The 21,027-nt window shown below is 41.9% G+C and overlaps 2 protein-coding genes across 2 annotated transcripts in view; both read left to right on the top strand.

Annotated features, from left to right (window-relative positions):
* The window catches only part of LOC138789299 (neural-cadherin-like), an 87,033-nt gene extending 73,900 nt beyond the window's left edge, over nt 1-13,133 (top strand). The window contains exons 13-19 of the mRNA XM_069967904.1: nt 2,278-2,527; nt 2,615-2,742; nt 3,225-3,411; nt 6,620-6,763; nt 7,125-7,408; nt 7,620-9,231; nt 13,129-13,133. Coding sequence (XP_069824005.1) covers nt 2,278-2,527; nt 2,615-2,742; nt 3,225-3,411; nt 6,620-6,763; nt 7,125-7,408; nt 7,620-9,231; nt 13,129-13,133 — 2,610 coding nt within the window. The remainder of the gene's footprint in view (nt 1-2,277; nt 2,528-2,614; nt 2,743-3,224; nt 3,412-6,619; nt 6,764-7,124; nt 7,409-7,619; nt 9,232-13,128) is intronic.
* Nucleotides 13,134-13,455: 322 nt separating this feature from the next.
* LOC138789298 (DE-cadherin-like) lies at nt 13,456-19,798 on the top strand. The gene is made up of 5 exons (XM_069967903.1): nt 13,456-13,459; nt 15,757-15,850; nt 17,934-18,118; nt 19,494-19,726; nt 19,787-19,798. Exons 1-5 carry the CDS (start codon nt 13,456-13,458, stop codon nt 19,796-19,798), a joined length of 528 nt encoding a protein of 175 aa, XP_069824004.1.
* Nucleotides 19,799-21,027: the final 1,229 nt, after the last annotated feature.

Raw genomic sequence — 21,027 nt, 5'->3', positions numbered from 1 at the left:
AGGTGGGAGGAAATACTGGGTAGAAATCTTTCTCCTGAATGCTGGGGAATAATCTGGGATAGGGCTGCTACGTCGTCAATATGTACAACTTATAAAGAAGCTAACTATAAAGTTATGATGATGTGGTACCATACCCCAGAACTTCTCCATAAGCTGAACAATTCCATCTCCCCGCTCTGTTGGCGATGTTTGGGTGAGGTGGGTTCCCTGTTTCATATTTTTTGGTCTTGCCCCCTTATTACGAGTTTCTGGTCTGAGGTCTGCGGACTAGCCACCAGGGTCTTCGGGAAAAGTGTCTCTCTTGACCCGGTTCTCTGTCTCCTTAGCCTACCCCCTAAAACCTTCGGGAAAAAGGCCTCTAAATTGCTTTTGGTCATGTTGACTGCGGCCAAGTCGCTTATAGCTAGGTCTTGGAAGCAAACAACCCCCCCGTCCCTCAGCTGTTTGGTTGCCAGAATCAGAGAGCTGCGTACTCTTGAGCATTTGACGGCCTCCCTAAACAATACTTTGGACGCCTTTGATCTAATCTGGTCCCCCTGGGATAACCACACTCTTCCTACGTCTCTTTGAGCTTGCTGGCGTTGTCTCTCCTGGCTGTGCTCCCCTATCTCTTCCCCTCCCCCCCCCCCCGCCCCTCCCCTTGTCTTTTCTTTCTTTGGTCCTGTATTTCCCCATTAGAACTTATTGTCTGTGTCCTTTGTGTCTTGGAGGCTTACTGTTGTACCTCTCTGGGTTAAGTCTCCGCTCTATTCGGTCCTCACAGCTACAGATGTAAGGTATTGTAAATGTTCTGTTTTTGATGGATAATTGTTCTTGAATTGCCTGACCGCCCTTTTCTTTACTGCTTCTGTCTTGTTTGTAATGTTATAAAATTGAAAACTTTCAATAAAAACACATTTATAAAAAAAAAAAAAATCATTATATTGGAGAAATACTTTCTTGTACTTTCTGCTATAAAACAAAGCATCTATAAGACCAAGCAGCAGCCATACAACCCAACAAACCATAGGACCTGGTTAATGGAAGATGTTCTAACTTTAAATGGAGATTTTATTTACTTGCTTATTACCCAGAATGTTCACTGTCCAATATGTGTCACTAAATTCACACCTCTCGGAGAGTGCACATTTTATCTGTACTTTAATGCATGAGGAACACAGCAGGAGTATAACAAATGACTTAAATGTTGTTCACAACTCTGGCTTCCAGACGTCAGATGTTACATTTAACATTTTACTTTGCATTAGGCAGTGTTTTTTTTTTTTGTTCTTTCCAAAATAAGTAGAGCTGCATTTACTTATACTTGAACACCCGGGAACAGAGCTGTGTTCTTTAGCGGGACAACAAAAATGTAATTTAGTTTTGTAAGCATCGAAGCACCCCATGCCCCCATTTCCAGATGCTGTGAAGCTCAAATGACCAGCATCAGTGTGATCACTGTTGCCAGTCATTAACATGAACACCAGCATATATACAGTAGCTATTGTGTATATAGTGATGAAGGTGTTAAATAGTTATTCCCATCTCGTAATAATGGCCTCTCTGCCCTCTATGGCCTGGAAGCTGGAAACAATTGAACCATGGTAGTTATGCAATTTGTGTAACTCCCATTGGCAATAATGAGGGTTGTGCAAACAGTGTAGCCCATTTTTTTATTCATTTTTTTTTATTCATCTTTTCATTTTTATTTTTTATTTTTATTTTTTATTTTTCATGTTTCATTGTTATTTTATGCAGCATTCTAATACATTTCTGAGATTTGGTACCAGATCAACCTCTTTTTATATCTACTTTTTATATCTGTAAAATAAATTCCCCGTATTTTGTCTATTATCTTCTCTTCTCCTAGGGTATAGGAGTTTTTCAGGTTCACCTCGTCAGACACTATTTAGCAGTTGTTCTCACACTTCCCTCATTGTATCAGTGTAGCCCATTGGTTTGTGTTGATTGAGAAACTCTGATTAAAGTCAATGGGAGTTAAACAAGTGTTTTTTTCCCCCCACTTTTCTGTCTGCAGACAGAAAGCGCTGATAACGTCATAATTTCTATATTTTTGCCGCTCGCTTGTGAACAGATATTTGGCGCCCATGGCCAAAAATATGGGAAACTCCCCCAGAGAACTTGTGGCAACAGAATGATAAATGTGGGCCATAGTGGTTACTGTGTCCTGTTATCAGTCATTTCTGGATAGGGTGAGGCTGTAGTGTTCTTGAATTGAATGCTCTTTATACGTCCTTAGATGTTATTGATATTTCAGTACATGTCATATTCACACAGACAGTTAAAGCCACATCACTCCTTGGAGACCCCCGTGTGACATACAATTTGGAGGAAGGACTGGTCCCTGAGAGCAACATGCCCATACGCTTTTACCTGACTGTGAATCGGGAAGATGGCTCTGCTTCTGTGCTGGTTGCGGAGAACTTGGACTATGAAACAACCAGGAACTTTATACTGAAAATCCGGGCTCAGAATGTTGCTCCGGTCTCTTTAGCAGCATTTACTACAGTGTATATTAATGTCACAGGTAAAGCTGTGGTAATCGATTGCAGTACTTCAGTATTGGATTTTATTGTTTGTTATCCGTTATTGACATCGTTTGTTGAACTTCCAGATGTGAATGACAATGTCCCGTTCTTCAGTTCATCCATATATGAGGCATCAGTGACTGAAGGGCTTGATCTAGGAACCTTGGTCCTTCAGGTATCTGCATCTGACCAAGACTTGGGTCTAAATGGCAAGGTAAACCTCAAATACATAAGAAAATTTCTAGATTTTAAATAATTTTTTTTTTTCACCTTTAGCGCATTTGGGCAGAATGGTGGCTCAGTGGTTACCATTTGTAACAATGTAATTTAGATTGTGAGCCCAGGATGGGGATGGATAAGAATGATAACAATCTCTGTACAGTACTGCAGAATATATTAGTGCCATATAATATAATTATTAATATTGGCCTCTGGACTGGTGGTTGACAACAAAAAATCCTGCGTCCCAGTGAATACTGTCAGCATCACCTTGTTGGTAGCATCCACTGAGGTACTGCTGACCACTTGGTAAAAGGAAAAGGGAATAGTCCCCTATCTTCAACTTAGGACTATACTCAAAACCAAGCGACAGGGAATAATGGGGGTTTGGAGGCTAACATCCCTATAATCTGTATTTAGATTGAGAATGATTGCTGCATCATAGGTAAATGTAACCTTCCTGTGCTTATCCTCCAGATCACCTATTCTATTTTAGAAGATCGCAGTGGGGATCATGCTCTTTTCCACATAGATCCCCAGACAGGTAGCATCTATACCGCTGCAGTGTTTGACAGAGAGGAGAAGACTTCATACCTGCTGGAGGTGAAATCGTCTGATGGGTCAGAGTCCGCTAGACCTGGAAAACATGGGCAACCCAATTCTGGTGAGGACAGCAATTGGATAATCAAAGGGAATAGGGGCATACAGGGTGATTTTCTTAAGGGCACGGTTAGGTCGCCTACCTATGTTAAGTTGACAGGATAATGCACTGCACTATAGTAGTAGTACAGTGTAAGATATTAGTGATCAAAAAATTTCAAAGTCCCTTTGTTGGACAGATAAAAAGTAAAAATTACAGTTTTGGAAAATATAATTTTACTGTATTAAAGGGGTAGTGCGGCTCTAAAAAATTATTCACAGAATAACACACATTACAGAGCTATACAACTTTGTAATGTATGTTATGTCTGTGAATGGCCCCCTTCCCCGTGTCCCACCACCCCCGCCCATGTACCACGGATCAGGTAATGTATAATGCACCACACACTTCCGGGTACACGGGCGGGGGTGGTGGGACACAGGGAAGGGGGCGATTCACAGACATAACATACATTACAAAGTTGTATAACTCTGTAATGTGTGTTATTCTGTGAATTATTTTTTAGTGCCGCACTACCCCTTTAAATTCCCCAACCCCCTCTCCAAAAAAAACAACAACACAATTATACAATTCCCGCTTACAAAATAATTTTTATATAAAACTATATAAAATAAAAACATATACATCTAAAGGACCTGAACTATAATATTATCTAATTATTTATTCCACTTGGTGAATGTTATAAAATTAAAAATTAAAAAACAACACCAGACTTGCTGTATTTTGTTAAAAGAAAGCAATCAAAATGTACCTAAAAATGGTACCAATAGAAAGTTCTACTTGTCCTGTAAAAAACAAACTCTTATAGGTACGTCAACTGGAAAAATTACAAAATGATGGCACTTCGAAGGTGATAATGGAAAAACTATTGCTTGGTCATGAAGAGGTTAATAACTATAACGAGTTCCCCCAAAACTGTGCACAACAGATGTTGGCCCAGATGATAATGTGCCCTACATAATAATAGAATACAAACGGTGCTAAACATAAGAAGGGGGAAGAGGGTACATTTACTATCTAAACACTTAGGGCCATTAGCCAAAGAGGGCCCCCTCTATCTTAAACGTCCCCTACTATTACTCCGTGTAGATAGTATCATATATGGATAAAAATGAACTTTAATTGGTATACTTAATAAACTGATACTCACAAATATTCACATATCAGTTTATTAAGTATACCAATAAAAGTTCATTTTTATTCATATTTGATATTATCTACACGGAGTAATAGTAGGGGACTTTTAGGATAGAGGGGGCCCTCTTGGGCTAATGACCCTAAGTGTTAAGATGCTACATAATAATAGTGCCCTTCCTACACAGTAAGGGCGCATTCACATGTAACGGATCTGCAGCGGATTTCTCGCTGCAAATTCACAGAGAAATCCACTGCGGATCCCTGCCCTGTAAACTTATGGGCAGACAAACTTGCAGCGGGATGGACATCCCACTGTATGTCCGCAGCCCGCCCTGTTGACCCCCCCTCCGCTGCCGGAGTGTGGAGCAGGTGAAGTATACTTGCTTTAGTGCACCCGAAGTGTTCACGTCCCTCTCAGCCAATCAGTGCACTGCGGCGGGGCAGCGCACTGATTGGCCAAACGGGATGTGCTGGGAAGGTGATGTATACGCTCAGGCGTCCGGGGGGTAAACAGGGTGGGCTGCGGACATACTCACAGTGGGATGTTCATCCTGCTGCGAGTTTGTCTGCCCATAAGTGTACAGGGCAGGGATCCGCAGCGGATCCATTGTGTGTGAACGCACCCTAAGGCTATGTTCACACAATGTCAAAAAAAGAGAAAAGGCGCCTGCTTTTTCTATTTTAAAGACAGTTATTGCCACGATTTAACTGCAATTCACACAGTGTATAAAATGACGGACATTATCTGTGCAGACGTCAAAATAATGATGATGTCAATTATTTTTCGACGTCTTTTGCAAACAGCGGACGTTATTTTATAGTTGTTCTCACACAGCTTTACTTTTTTCTAAATTCAATGGATTTTTCAATTAAAGACAAACCCAAAGGGCAATTAGTCCACCTAAACTGAAATAATGTACCAGCAGCTGTTACTGCACTGATGAACGGACAAGAAAAAATGTTGTGGAAACATAGCCTAACAGTGCCACCATTTGTGTCCCACACAGTAATTGTGCTACCTTAGTGGAATCAGAACACTAATAGTGCCCTGTCATTGTCTCCACACACTAATCAGGGACCTCTCATCCCTTTCATGATGTCTGAACCCCGAAGCGCCAGATCAGGCCCTGGTGACTTCTCCCTGTGCTGCTAGCTTTGATTGATAGAGCTCTCCCTGTCTAGTTATAGGGAGAAGTCTATCAATGAAGGCTGGTGGAGCAGGAACCACCCTGGTCAATAGAATCCTTCAGTCTGTAAGTGTTACCTAGTTTTTTAAGTAAATGTCCACGTGCTAGCACCATGCTTTTTTAGGTTCCACATTGTAGGTAGCTGTAGGCAGAATGCCATTACCACTGTGTATATGCAGTAGATTTGGAACTCAGAATTATAAAAATTAGAGCTCTGACCCCTTTACATTTATTTGAAATGGGTAATTGTGCTTTTTTGTGTGTGAATGCAGCTCATATTCTAATGGTTATCAGTAGTTTGTATACTGAATGAGAAAGGACGCAGAAATTCTGTAGCCTGAGGCAGCAAAATAGCAAAGCAGTCCCCTGCAAATAACGCTTAATGCACCCTATACGATAAAAAAGATTCTGTAAAATGGTATGTATGGTAAATTGTAGTCCTATAATAACAAACCTAATAAGAGAATATATATGTGCAGACAGCAGAGTAAATGTGGACCATGCAGGGCTGCAGGCTATACAAACAGTGTGAATATATAATGAATGATCTTATGATTAATCTTTGTCTGTCTGAAATGGCTGAAAGGATAGACACTACCAACTAAATGGTCGCATTGGGGGAAGAGACCCTAACTATCAACGCCGCTGACATCAGAAATCAATTATTCCCGTGTTATCTGTTGAGAAGAATTGATGCTGACGTTCATTTCATCTTCAAGAGATTTGGAATAATGTGCTTGTATAAATTGTTGCCAGCCCCGGGGGTTGGTTCCTGTATCGTCTGCATATTAGTTTTCATTTAACGCTCGCCCCGACAGGCTAAGGAATTGTAGCTGACAGAAATGGCTCATTCAAGCATTTTAATTTCCTGCCTCTTGTCTCTCTAGACACTGCCTACGTGCGCATTTTTATCATCGATGTCAATGATAACCAACCGTCATTCACTCAACGTGCCTACTTTGTAAGCGTAGATGAAGATCAGGATGTGGGATCTGTGGTGGTCACCGTGAGTGCCAACGACCCAGATGAAGGTAGAGGACAAAGTTGAAAAATAAATGTAGTTTTAGGGGCAACTTTACCTGAAAAAACATACTCTCCTTGTAACATTGTCATGTCTTTTGTCAGTTTGTTATTGCTTAACCCCTGACCTCCTGAAGAATACATTTTTTCCCCTATGTAACCCCAACTAAATCTAGAACTCTAAATTGAGGAACATGGCCCCAAAATTGGAGGGATATCTGGCTATTCCTGTGAGACTCGCAACTGAGGCTCCACAGACCACTTTTTTGCATATCCCAAAATTGTACCTAAAGATTCAGATATATTGCTATAACATTAGAATTCAGTCAGCTATGAATTATTTTGATTTTACAAATCAATTTGCTTCTGTAGGGATGAATGCCAACATCCGATATCAGATCACAGCTGGGAACATTGGAGGAGTGCTAGATCTGAATCCAGAGACTGGAGCAATTTTAATTGTCCACCCCTTGGATTATGAAGAAGTTAAAGTCTACGTGCTCACCCTGCTGGCATCAGATGGTAAATGGGAAGACTTTGCCACAGTGACCATCAATGTGTTGAACAAAAATGATGAACCACCAGTTTTCTCATTGAATGAGTACAGAGGAAGCGTGACCGAGGAGTTGGCTGATTTACCAGTGTTTGTTCTACAGGTAAGTGCAAACATCCTCTCTCAAGGTAGGGTATTCATCACAATGTAGACATCAGTAGTTTACAAAGTGAATATGCAATCAAATCAGGGTTTCTTGTAAGCCACCTTTCTACCAAGTGTCTCAGTTACCAAACTGCACCAATGTAGTCCCAAGCAGAGGACAAGTTTTCCTAAGTCACTTCTTCTTCTTCTTCTTCTTCACATTTTACCAGGTTTCAGCCACTGATCCAGATCATGACCAAGCAGGAGGTTTGAAGTATTCTCTACATGGCAGCGGTGCTGAGAACATATTTACCATTGATGAGAAAACGGGAAGTATCTTTGCTATGCAACCCCTGGATCGTGAAGAACATGCTATATGGAGATTTGTGGTACTGGCCACAGATGACGAAGGTGATGGACTCACTGGATTTACAGATGCCATAATTTATGTGCAAGACATAAATGACAACACTCCCCAGTTTGTCTGTTCATTTAGTATATGCAATGCTAGTGTGGTAGAAAATGCACTGCCAAATACTTCAGTTATGGAGATGTCTGCCATAGACTTAGACGATAAAAATGATGGCCTAAATGCTATTTTGACCTACTCAATACTATCAAATCCATTAGATGCGACGGGCCTTGAAATGTTTAACATAAGCCATAACACTGGAACAATTTACACATCCAAGGGTAGTCTTGACAGGGAAAGCAATGATTCTTTCTTAATTCTGGTTGAAGTTAAAGATGGTGGTGGCTTGTCATCCACTGCAACAGCCACCATTACAATTTTAGACACCAATGACCATGAACCAAAATTTACTCAAGAAACCTGGAGTGCAATTATTTTGGAAACCAATGAAGTTAATTCAGGCGCCCTCCAAGTCTTTGCAATTGATGAAGATATTGGTGACAATGCTTTGCTAACCTTTAGTATCACTGATGGAGACCCCGATAAAAAATTTTCCATTGAAAACAAAATTAAAAACCACCAGGCAGAAATTAAACTCAAGAAGAGCTTAGATTATGAGAATGTGCAAGAGCGTTGGTTTAACCTGACTATTAAAGTAGAAGATAAGGACTTTTCCACCTACTCCCACTGCATAATAGAGCTACAAGATGCCAATGACAACCCCCCAGTCTTCAATGTATCACAGATGAAGGTGGATCCCTTTTATGAAAACATAACAGTTGGTACCATCATCGCCAATGTAACTGCAACTGATGCCGATTCTGAAAAAAATGGGCAAATAGTTTACAGTATTGCACCAGACTCTGATGTTTATGAGGATTTTTTTGTTGACCAGAATGGCTGCATAATGGTATCAAAACCTCTGGACAGGGAAGTCCTATCTACATATACCCTTGTCATTTTGGCTACTGATGAAGGTTCCCCAGCACAAACTGGCACAATGACTGTTCTTCTCAACTTGTTGGATGTAAATGATAATGGCCCCATATTTGATGGTATATACCTGCCAATAATTTGGGAAAATACCGCCTTTCCTCAGACTTTACGATTAAATGAAAGTTCCTATTTATTGCATGCTGTTGACCTAGACTCTCCAGAGAATGGTCCACCCTTCCATTTCTCTCTAGCAACCAACCAGCAAAATTCTACTGACTTCCTCTTGGTTGATCATGGGGATAACACGGCATCAGTCCAAACTCTGAGAGTATTTGATAGGGAGCAGGGAAAAGAGTTTCATCTCCATGTGATTATTACAGATAGTGGATATCCACCAATGAGTGCTACAAATACACTGACTGTAACCATTGGCGATGAGAATGATCATGGCCACCAAGCCGGAGACAAAGAAGTCTACATTTATGTACATGGAGGTAAGGGAAGCATGAAATTGTACTGTATTTTTATTTTCCCTGTTGATTACATTATGCTGTGTATCTGTTGCATATTTTACTAATGCTATTGTAAGAGATAAAATTAGTGGAATATCACCTTGCAGTTACCACAGTTCTCCAAAGCATTCTTGGGACATATCACATATCACTCCCCTTGCGGTCCCATCATAGGCTTAGGCTGTTGCCCAGTTCCTCTCTTTTTTTCAGGCACAGATTTTTTTTCAAAACTGCTGTGGAGAAGGTGGGTGAACAAAACAACATGCACTCACCTGGAACTTGTAGGAGTCGGCACTTGCTGGTAAAAATTTTTTCGTTTATTGATAATCTTGATAAAAAGTAATCACAAAAGTCCATAAAATATTAAGGGCAGGTAAGGCCAGAAATGCGTCAGACTGTGTCCTGTATGCATTTCCATGGACTTTTGTGATGACTTTTTATCAAGATTATCAATAAACAAAATTTTTTTTTTTACCAGCAAGTGCCGACTCCTACAAGTTTCTTCATTATCGTTTACTCTGGATCCAAAGGTCCATTGGTCGTGCACTACCAGGGTGAGCTGGTTACCACTATCTGCTTCTAACATGCACTCACCTCCCTAGCTTCAGCGCTGGGGTCTGCTGTTATCCGTTACGGTCCCCAAGTCGCCAGCCACTTCCTGGACTCGGGATGTGATGTTCCAAGTCCGCTCAGCCAGCGGCCGTAGCAGGGTCCCGTCTCGGCTGCTGACTGGCTGAGTGGGCCTCACACGTCACATTCCAGATCCTACTCAGACCTAAAAGTGGGAAGGAACCCCGCACTGGAGCCAGCAGTTTTGAAAAGAAAGTCTGTGCCTGGACTTCTCCTTTAAGGATTGGAGAAAACTAAAATTATAATGGAAAAAAGGGCCACTAGACTATTAGGGTAATTTATCAAGCTGTGCCTGGTGTAATTAAGGGCAAAAGGAGCAGATTTTTGTGAAAATCTGCATATTTTTCAAAACTACTCCCTGCTCTTCTGATGGGTGAACAGAGGGTGTGGCAAGCAGGAGAGAAGGCATGGCCTCCTCCTGTGCCTAATTTATCATGATTTAAGCTCCAGAGGAAGTGTAGATTTCTGCGACTGCCATATGGCAGCCTCAGATCCTGCAAATGTGCCTCTTAGTAAGTCCAGCATGGGGTATGGGGGCAGGGCTTTATGTAAGACCAGCATACGGCTATGCAAGTCTACATAAATTTCACACCAATTAGTGCAAGACAGCACAGTTCCCCTAAACCCTACCAACTCTCCCTAGTAATTTGTAGATGTAGGGCACAGCGTTCATACTGAGTCCATAAGCTTCCTCTGATGTCCCACAATAGTAGAAAACTCCTTTAATCACCACTTCCCACCTCCGGGTTAGCAAGCATGAGGGCAGAGACACAGTGCATGTAGTCATTCTGCCCCTTCCGCCTAGCTACTCGCACTTGATTGACACCCTAAGTGGCATTGCATTATGCATACTGTGGGTGCTTTAGGTCTGTTAATAAAAAATGGCAATACAAGATGAGGATTAGTGTGCCAAAGCAGTGGTTTTACCCAGGTCATAAGTAGGTGTGAAACTGTAGTGAGGGGTCACACTTTAGCTTTTTCCAAATCATCATTCACTACAACAAAGGAGGAAGAACTTCTCTCCATCATGTATGATGGTGGTAGCAGTATGAACTAAAATAAGATTTATTCATAACAGGGTTTTTTCCCCCCTGCATTTGGATGAACATTCTTTTGAACTTTAAGAAGTGAATAAATCAGTTTTATACCTCTTCCACACATTTTTGTTTAAAATATAAAAAGAGATAATAAATGAGTGTTCGGTTCCTTTTAGAATAAAACCAGGCGCTTTAATTCGTCATTCCATACAACGTACATCCACCTGGCATTTCAAATTATATGGGTTTTTTCTTGCCTTTTAAATCACCTAAAATAATGACTCCCTCATCCCATTCCTCTCCGGCTGTTGCTCTACATGTCAGTAAAATGCCATTAATCCTGTGTTCTGTCTCCAGTTTTGTGTCCCAAATGCATTATTTTGCATTTATTGGCATTCAAATGTAGCGGTCAACCTTTTGCTCATTTCTCTAATTTACTGAAACCATTAATCTTGATGTTTTGCTCCCGTGGAACGTCAGCTCTGCTCGATGGATATATACTTACTCTAATAGCTGGAGACTGCTCTAATGTTATGCAGTTTTGTGTCGTGTACTTGCAGTTGATTATACAGAGCGCTAACGCAGCATGGTGACAATGTGTACTCCTAAAATAAAGGTCAGCTCACAAATGTGTTTGTTTTTAGAAGTCCAAGACACAAGAGACGTAAATGGAACCATTCACTTACAGGAAAAATATCGGGCAATGACTGTCACAGAGATAATTTGTGTGTTGTTGTCTTGTGGGCCAAGCACATTTCAGGTTGTAATATTTAGACTTCTATGTGGTATAAAGGATCATAAAACCATTCTCTAGGTCAGCGGTCCCTAACCTGTAACTCTGCAGCTGTTGGCTGTCCAAACATGCTGGGAGCTGCAGTTTCTCAACACCTATAGGGCCACATGTTGGAAACCACTGGTCTAGTGTGCCCCCACCTCCCCATGAGAAACTGCAACTTTCAGCCTCCCCTGACAACCTGCAAGGGAGTTGTATTTTCTCAGTATCTGGAGAAGGCATTGTTTGGAGACTGCTGCTACAGTCAATAAAACGTTTCCTTTGACTATGCTAACTTTACTGCTCTATGGTTACTGAGCATACTCTGTGGCCTTTAGAGAAGTCATTCCACAGGGAGGGGAGGCTGAGCCGTGAACTTGAGGTATTGTCTCCTCTATTACTAGTGTCACCTTTCAATGTAGGGCTGTACAGGTCATCACAAACAGAACTGGAGGTCTTAGCTTAGCTTAAAGTGTACCTGTCGTTATACCTTTCAAAATCTAAACCAACAGTAGATGTGATATAAAGCAAGTTTGCACATTATATTTATTGTTTATTTTTTAGTTATCATGGAGAACACGGCACTTCCTGTTTTCTGACAGTTTTTTTCTCAAAAAACAGGAAACAGACAGAAATCAGGAAGTCCTGTGTATCCCAGGTCATCTGAGCGCTCACAGGGAGAAGGTAGTCAAGTTACTGATGGACACATTAAGCAGTGACTCTCTGTACTGGCTGCAATTCCTGTGTTTAGTCTGTTTTTTTTTTTTTAACAACGAGCACAAGTCAGAAAATCTGCCTCAGCAGCCTGGACCTGGAATTCTGGTAAGTTCAGCTGTTTAACATGATAACAACAACAACAAAAAAAAGAATGTATATTGCAAACTTGCTTTTTATCACATCTACTGTTGATTTAGATTTTGAAAGTTATAATGACAGTGACACTTTAAGCCTACCAGCCAGACTGAAAACTACAAGGTTTTAGGGTTAATTTATAATATAGATAGTTAAAAGGAAAATTAGGAAAAAGAAATAGATCAGTTTCTGATGACACATTCGCTTCAACCTGTTCCTGACCAGGAATGTAAGTACTTCCATTTCTGTGCTGCATTACCGCTCATGGACATGCAGTTACGTCCTTGGATAAAAAGGGGGGGGAAGAAGTTGTGCCTGTTCCAGCAGAAGGTCTGTCAGTGATAACCGGGCACCTGCCACAACTGCCAAGCTCGGACTGCGGCAGTTAACATTATAGATTCTGTGACCAGTGCGATCGCAGCATCTATAGGGCACAACAGAGGGAGAATTCTCCCTCTGTTTACCATCGGAACTGTGTGAAGCGATCACACAGCTCTGATGGTAGTTATGACAACCAAAGGCCTTCCAAAACAACCTCCTTAATTAATTCTATATGGGGTATATAATAACCATTCCTTTTCTCCCCAGAGTAAGGCCCTTTTCATACATCTGCATATTGCTGTTCAGCAATTGCGGACAGACTGCGGACCCATTGATTTCTATGGTACTAAACACATCCATAGTTGTTACAGATCCATGTTGGGGCTGTGATGCATGCCACAAAAAAATTGGCTAGCCATTTTATGGTCCGTAGCTGTGGTACAGATCACCCATTTTAATCAACAGGCCTATGCGTATAGAGACGGGTAAGGATGTCCACACACAGATCCGCACAACATTGTGGGTGTGTGAATAGGGCCTAAGAAAAGCACCACATGCTGAAATCAACTATACTGTACCACAACTTTTTCCTACATGGGTATGTAGGTATGCTGGTTATGACTGTAAGGAGTAGCAGACAAGGCTAGTGGTTGCAATTTAGTTCTTAAATGGGTTATCCTGAAATTAAAAGTTATATCTATATTCACAGGATATGGGACAACTAGTTGATTGGTGGGGGAGGAACTTCTGGGACCACTAGTGATCAGGAGGTCTGTTGTTCCCAAGTTTCCATGCTAGACTACTGCTCCATTCACCTCTCTATGGGACTTCTGTACATAACCGAGTACTGTGGCACGCTTCTTGTGGCAGTAATTCAGCAGAGAAGTCCTCACAGTTATAGCATATGATGTCTCAGCAACACTCAGCAGTTCCAATATGAGCTCAATAACACAATAACACATCAGCTCTGTAATAACAAGGGTGGAAAATCTGTCCGTTTTTGTAGACTTTAAGGACTCCTCCACCAAACTGTGGCATAAAATCAGTGGTTCCTTCCTGCAGTCACCCACAGGACCTTCTAACCTATCCCCTGTGTCTCCACACCAGCAGCATTGTATATAGGGGCAGTAAGTTCCCGCTACCATGCTGCTAACATTATGGAATATGCCAATGCGAATAAATGAACTGTTATCAATATAGGTCATTCAATCAATTTTGCCCTCTTTTCCCTCCTGAATAGGAAACACCAGAAACTGTCATAATGTATGCACAGTATCACAGTTACCTAAAATACACAGTAATATTACTTGTATCTAAAGTTCCTCTGAGCAAACCACACTGTATATCATAATTCACATGTTTGTCGCATGCAAATTCCTTAGTTGTCTGGTGCTAGATACACCCCCACCCCCTTCCCTTCTTACCCCTGGAATTATAAGTTGGGGCAGAAAACATGACCCAAGGTGCAGAACAGAACTTGAGTAAAGAGCAGTGGTCCTGCAGCTTTCCGTAGCCACAGTTTGTTAATGAGCGTCTGTGGTTTTTATAAGTGAAGTCATTTGCAGCACTAATTGAATCATTTTTAAGTAGGTTAATGACATGTAAAACATACGAGCTAATGTGCATTAGATCACTATAAATCTACACAGTGCCTGCACAAAACACGATTGTTCATGGCAGCGCTGGCTGGAAGTAATGCTGTGTCTCTGCTCAACATTGATAGGAATTAAAATTTAACAATAATTTACACTACTTTCAAGCTTTGCTGCAGATTTATGAAGAAGAGTTTTTGTAAACCAGCGCTATAGTATTGCTTTACTACTGAAATATTATGGAACAGCTGTATATGACTGTAAATCTTATCACAAATTGCAGTGTCCTAGAGCAGGTGTCCACCTCCTTTTCTAGCAGGTATAGGTCGGTATCCTGTATATGTAAGCTCTGAGATAAATAGCTGTAGTATGCAACTCCCGCCTCTTGGTGTCACTGTTCCACAGTACACTATTCGGGTATAGCTGAAACTAAACTACACAGGGGTTAACTGTTTTGGAATGATTCTTTGTTTCCTCCTATCACTGTATGTTCTTGTAAGCTATCTGAGATCCAATCCCTGTCCATGGTACCTCACACAACACCCTCCCCTCACACCCAGCCTATCGGTAGCTTCATATTCAGTTACAGGGTGGGTTTCACACGACCCTGGAGCTCCCTGGGGATATGGGGTAAAGTAAGTTTCAGTTTAAGTTGGTCAGGTCTACCTTGTCTGAGGAGGAGAGAGAGTGTAGATTAGTGAGATTCCAGTGAGTGAGCTATCTAGTATACAAAAAGAGTTCCAGAGCTTAGTGGGTGAAAGAGATAGGGGGTAACTTTATTCAAACAGAGGGGGTTTGGGAGGAGTTTACAAAAGGTTTTGTCTTCAGTCAAGTCATGCCAGCAGTTAGCTGAAAACTATGCTGGTCTGGAGGCTTCAGACTGACGGCTACATAGTGGAATAAGCACCGCCCAAGGCACAACACAGAGTATTTGAGAGAACTAAGAACTATGAACTCAGGGGAGTTACTCAGGGGAGGAGCTAGCAGAGTCGGCCTTTGGGGGCAGGGTCAGTAAACTGTCCACTTATTGTTCAAATATTGATGTTTTCAGTAATGTACTGCACAACATGGCCCATGCTTACATTTATCATGGTTGATTGTCCTCCCCCCTCTTTTTATTCTTTATTCAGTATATCTATTTTAGAATCTCCTCCATAAATGTGTATTCATATCTCAAGCATGTATTTCATATGTTAATATAATAGATCTTATATTTTGCTGTGAGTCTAATGTCTTGTGGCCTTGGACCTGTCCTATTATGGAGATGATTGACCACAATATTCTTGTCTTGTTCTATGAACAGCATCTCGGACGCGGGTTGATGTTGGGAAGGTGTTCGCTCCAGATGAAGATGACTGGGATAATAAAACATTCACCGCCATCTCCGAAATGCCAGCGTAAGCTCAGTGTAGCAAATCACAGACTAACCCGACAGCAGGCGTATTTCATGAGGACAGATGTCTCGCACATCACTGTCACAGGCTGCGTGTACACTATTTCAATGATGGCCACACTTTAAAGGGCCATTAAACCTAATGTGGCAGCATATAAAAGCACAGCAGCGTTATAACACATATGGATGGAAATGTCTCTGGAGATTCTCAGCACTTGAGCACATAAAGCAGCGTTCATGAGTGGTGGGAGGGGGACAGGGGGAATTCTGCACTTTATTTATACCATTGAAGAGCACTACAGTCTGCCTCTCCCTTGCCTACATGACTGATAACAGAGCACATGGTCAACAGTATGGGGTATATTTATGAAAGTCCCACCCAAGGCGTATGCCAGGGAGAAGACGCAGATTCGCCCCTACTCCCTGGTGTACGCCTGCCGTATCACCTGCACCTCCTCCCGCGCCTCATTTATCGTTATTTACGGTGTAAATCATGATCCAAATCTACACTTGATAGAAGCAGGAGTAGATATGGTGCACTGGGCACAGGTTCGGGCAGATTCACTAAAAGACATGCGCCCTTAGTGAATCCTGCCATGGAAAGGTCACACCGAAGATCTCTCCACTATGAAATGGATGATAACAGGGAGTATTAGGGTGAACGCCTATTCAAGAAATCTAGAGAGAGACTGTGTGTGTGTGTGTGTGTATGTATGTGGGGGGGGTCTTTAATTTCAGTTTTTCCTGCTGATTTAACAGGGAGAGTCACTTAAAAGAGGACCTGAATATTCTGTAATAATGTGCAATCTGCTCCTCAGTATATGAAGGGTTGAACAAGCCAGGGTGCCCTATGCTGGAGCAACGAGGTAGAACATCTAACCTCCATTAGCTGATTGCATACGTCCATACCCCTTCACTCAGTAGCATAGCTAGGATTCATGGGGCCCCATAGAAAAAAGCTGTACGCCTCCCCCCCCCTTCCCTACACTCAACAGAAAGCACTGCATATACAGTATATATATACTTGGTGATGTGACAAAAGAAATAAAATCTTTTGTGGCCAGAGACAGTATCCTGCCTGCAGCCACAAGAGAGACAGGCAGAGTAGTGTAACAATGGCTGCTTACTCTGTAAGTCCACTGTATTTAACTATAAGGGCCCATTAGGAGCCCTTATGGTTAAATACATAGGTGCAGGAGCAGACTACCTTCTGCTTAATCCCTTATGTACTGCAGTGTATAGGTGACCCAAAGTTCACTTACATGCTGCAACACAAAAAAGGTTAAAAAAGGAGAAGACAAGGAGCTCTCTGTTTCACTGCTTGTGCACTAATAACCCCTGACCTCGAAGCTTGCAGCCGGTGAGCAGAGGTCAGGGGTTATCAGAGCAGTGAAGGAGAGATCTCATTGTCTTCTGCTTTTTAACCCTTTTTTCTGTTGCATCATGTAAGTTAACTATGGTTCATTTACACACTGCAATACATAGGGGATTAGGCAGAGGGTCACAGGATGGCTCTTACCTTCCCTGTGCATCTCAAGGCCCCCCTGCAGCACAGGCCCCATAGCAGCTGCCTGGCCTGCCTCTATGGTAGCTACACCACTTTTCTGGCAAAAGGAAAATTTCAAATGGTATAATTCCAGCATTGCATGTAGGAAGAAAGATTACACATGATAAGGTAAGAAGCACATTTGTTTTGGTTAATATTGCTTCAGATGTTACACTGAATATTCGGGCCTCTTTCTAATGAATTTTCCTGCAAATACATCACACAAGGTAAGGGAACAAAATGTCTCTAATGCTGGTTTGGCAGCTTTTGGACAACTGCTGTTGCAGGTTTTGAGCCAAAACCAGAAATGGATTCAAAGTAATGGATAACATAAAGCAAGTACTTATGTCTTCTACCTGCCGGATCCACTCCTGGCTTTGGTTAAAAAAAAAACTGCCATGTGTAAAAGCAGCATAACTGCTGTAATGGTTTATGGCAATCAGGCTTGTATTTGGGGTGTACCAAGTATCCAATCTTATTACCTTCCTCATCCATAGTGATGCAGGGTAGTAATCTTTTCCTCTTATTGTTTGTTCCTTAGGCACTTTCACTTGGACAGTAATACAGGAATGCTACAACTTGTGAAGAAGTGTGATCAAGGAACGTACAACTTGAAGATCAAAGTTTCTGATGGGGTCTGGCCAGATGTTGTGTCCACCATAAGGATTCATGTAAAAGAGATACCAAGTGACATCATCTATAACTCTGCTTCTCTAATACTAACCAGTATGTTTATAATTATATTATATTATTCAAGTCCTTGGGTCGCTTCCCCATCTGCTAAGTGGTTAAAGGCAGTCTGTTAGAGGGGTTATCACAGATAAAGTACCCACAGCAACGGTTAGGGCTTTAAGCAACTTTAACAGGCATACCTTTATAAAAGGAGAAGTCCGGCAAAAAAATTTTATTAAAGAATTGTATTGTCCCCCAAATCACCAATATACACTTATTATGGGAAATGCTTATAAAGTGCTTTTTCCCCTGCACTTACTACTGCATCAAGGCTTCACTTTCTGGATAAAATGGTGATGTCACGACCCGACTCCCAGAGCTGTGCAGTCTGTGGCTGCTGGAGAGGATGATGGCAGGGGGACACTGAGGGACACAGGGCACTGGAGGGACACTGAGCATCCTTCTGCCATCATCCTCTCAAGCAGTCACAGCCCCACAGCTCTGGGAGTTGGGTCGTGACATCACCATGTTATCCAGGAAGGGAAGCCTTGATGCAGTAGTAAGTGAAGGGAAAAAAGCACTTTATAAGCATTTCCCATAATAAGTGTATGTTGGTGATTTGTATAACTTTTGGGGGGGGCAATACAATACTTAAATACAAATTTTCGCCGGACTTCTCCTTTAAGTTGAAACTTGGCCAGTAACTCACATTTCTGCATGCAAATGAGCCACAAGAACCCACTGTGCCAGTCTGATCGATGCATGTGCCGACTCTCTCTTTACCTGTCTCTTTTAAAGCGTAACTGTCATATTTTTTTTATTGCAGAAATCAGTAGTATAAGCGATTTTAAGAAACTCTGTAATAGGTTTTATCAGCCAAAAAAGCCTCCTTCTGTACTCAAGAAGCAATCTCCCAGCCTCCCCCCCCCCCTGACTTCTTATCTGTGCATTATCAGGCAAACACATCTTCATTACAGAGAAGCCAGTGAAGACAGGTTCTGCTCTCCATTGTAAGCCTATGAAGGGGGGAGGGGCTGAGGGAGATGAGGGAGCAGGAAGAGGTGACATGAAGGTCAGCTGTTTGTAGACTCTCTGGGCACCTAAACTGCAGGATTCTGGGGTCAGAAAGGTCAGTGCTTATCTATGAACTTACTGAGAGAAGATTGCAGGGTGTTGTGCTGTGCAGGACTGCTCCGTGCTCAGTCACTCCTAACAGCCCCTCCCCTCTCCATAGCCACATAATGGACACAGAAATCCTGCTTCATCTGATGTGAGGGGGGAGGCTGGGAGATAAAACCTATTACAGAGTTTCTTAAAATCGCTTGTACTGTAGATATTTATTGTTTTCAGAAAAATGACCCTGAAATGACAGTTACGTTTTAAGTTACCAGTCATTGAAATAGTAAATCTTGTGGTTTTTATTTTGTAGATGTGACTGCAGAAGAGTTTATAGTAAAGGATGATATGGGAGTAAGCAAACAAGACCAACTGCAGAGGGTCCTGGCAGAAGTAATCCCAGCCCGACTGGATAATATTCAGATTTTCAGCTTGAGGGGTGAAGGGAGGGTGACAGAAGTGAGGTTGGGCATTCTGGGTGCTTCTTCATCTTCTTATTACAAAGCTGAGAAAATGCAGAGTGTGATTGTCACACATAAAGATAAGGTGAGCATCTGTATTCTCTAACTTCACAGATTTTGCTTGTTTTTCTCCTGTGTCTGCCAGTTAAAGCTGTGACCGCTCCCATGAAGTATCAAAATATAGTATACGAAAATAAGAGAGGGTCTTATATTATTTTCTTCTCCAGAAAAAGGCTTATTTTCAGGGTAGATGTTATTTGTTCCATGAACAACCATCACACATTATGCTGGATTCCTTTCTTGTACTTCCTAGAGTAGCTTTTTCTTTTTAACAGTATCTAGTATTTTAACAGCAAGTATTATCATAGTTCAGCAACTTTTGTCTTGCCATCAACAAACCAAGACCCTGATGGGTGCCCGATGGAAGGTCAACGGGGCCTACCCTGTAAATCTGTCATAGGGGTTATAGTACCACAAAGGTTTGAAGCCACAATAGTAGTATAACCAGAACCAACTGTGTAAAGATTCCAGCTGGTGACAATGAATGACCCAATGTACAGAACTACAATACCTGTATTTAGCTCTCAGGCACATTGCTGGCCTACTTATGCTGAGCTGCTCAGTGGGGTAAATATCTGGGATAACACAGATGTGATCAGTGCTGAACAGATCTCCCCCCACCCCCCACCCCCCCACCCCCACACACACTTTTAATGCTGTTGTCCTGTATATGCCATATTAAAATCTCTTTGACAAGTTTGCTTTGCGCTCTGCCATAGTGAATAGTTTCAGGAGTTGGGCTGTATGTGAGTGTGTTGATGAACTAAATGCTGTTTAAATAATTATGCTGCCTGATGGAATATTATGAATTGTGGAGGAGGCTCTGGGACTGTGAAAATCTTTCTAAGGCTTCATTTTTCCCCCCTGGCTACAAGTTGCACATCTATGTAATTACTGATTTAGAGGAGGTGAATCCCATGTGACGGATCCACAGTACCTGGAAGTGAAGCTTACATGTAAAATAACAGCTAACAAAAGACACTGCGATGTGTGCACTCAGGCTAGATCCAGAAAAGTTGAGGAATATAGAAGTTCTCCTTGTCACATGAATAATGGATCTGACCCTACATAGATGTTCACTGCAATACCATTTGTCTGCTGACATAAAATCTATCTCCTCATTCTAATGACTGGTTTCCTCCTTTAACATTCCCCTTCTTGTTTCTTCTTTTCAGATCCAGGCAGCTGTGAAGATGGAAGTTCTCCCCGGAGAGACAGACTTCTGTCTGAGAGCAGTATGTATGAGAGGTGCTGGACGCTCCTGCCACAGGGCCATCCCAGACTGGCCAGTGCTTGTAGATGGGGGCAGTGTCTCCTTTGTTTCAG

Source organism: Dendropsophus ebraccatus, chromosome 4 (assembly GCF_027789765.1).
Source record: "Dendropsophus ebraccatus isolate aDenEbr1 chromosome 4, aDenEbr1.pat, whole genome shotgun sequence".
Classification (NCBI taxonomy): Eukaryota; Metazoa; Chordata; class Amphibia; order Anura; family Hylidae; genus Dendropsophus; species Dendropsophus ebraccatus.
Note: the sequence above shows the minus strand (reverse complement) of the source record. Positions and strands in the feature narration are given on the sequence as shown.

Excerpts from the sequence above, each read along its gene's own strand:
- LOC138789298 (XM_069967903.1), top strand. Across the intron at positions 15,851-17,933 it reads GCCATCTCCGAAATGCCAGC|GCACTTTCACTTGGACAGTA; the intron begins GTAAGCTCAGTG and ends TTTGTTCCTTAG. Across the intron at positions 18,119-19,493 it reads TGCTTCTCTAATACTAACCA|ATGTGACTGCAGAAGAGTTT; the intron begins GTATGTTTATAA and ends TTTATTTTGTAG.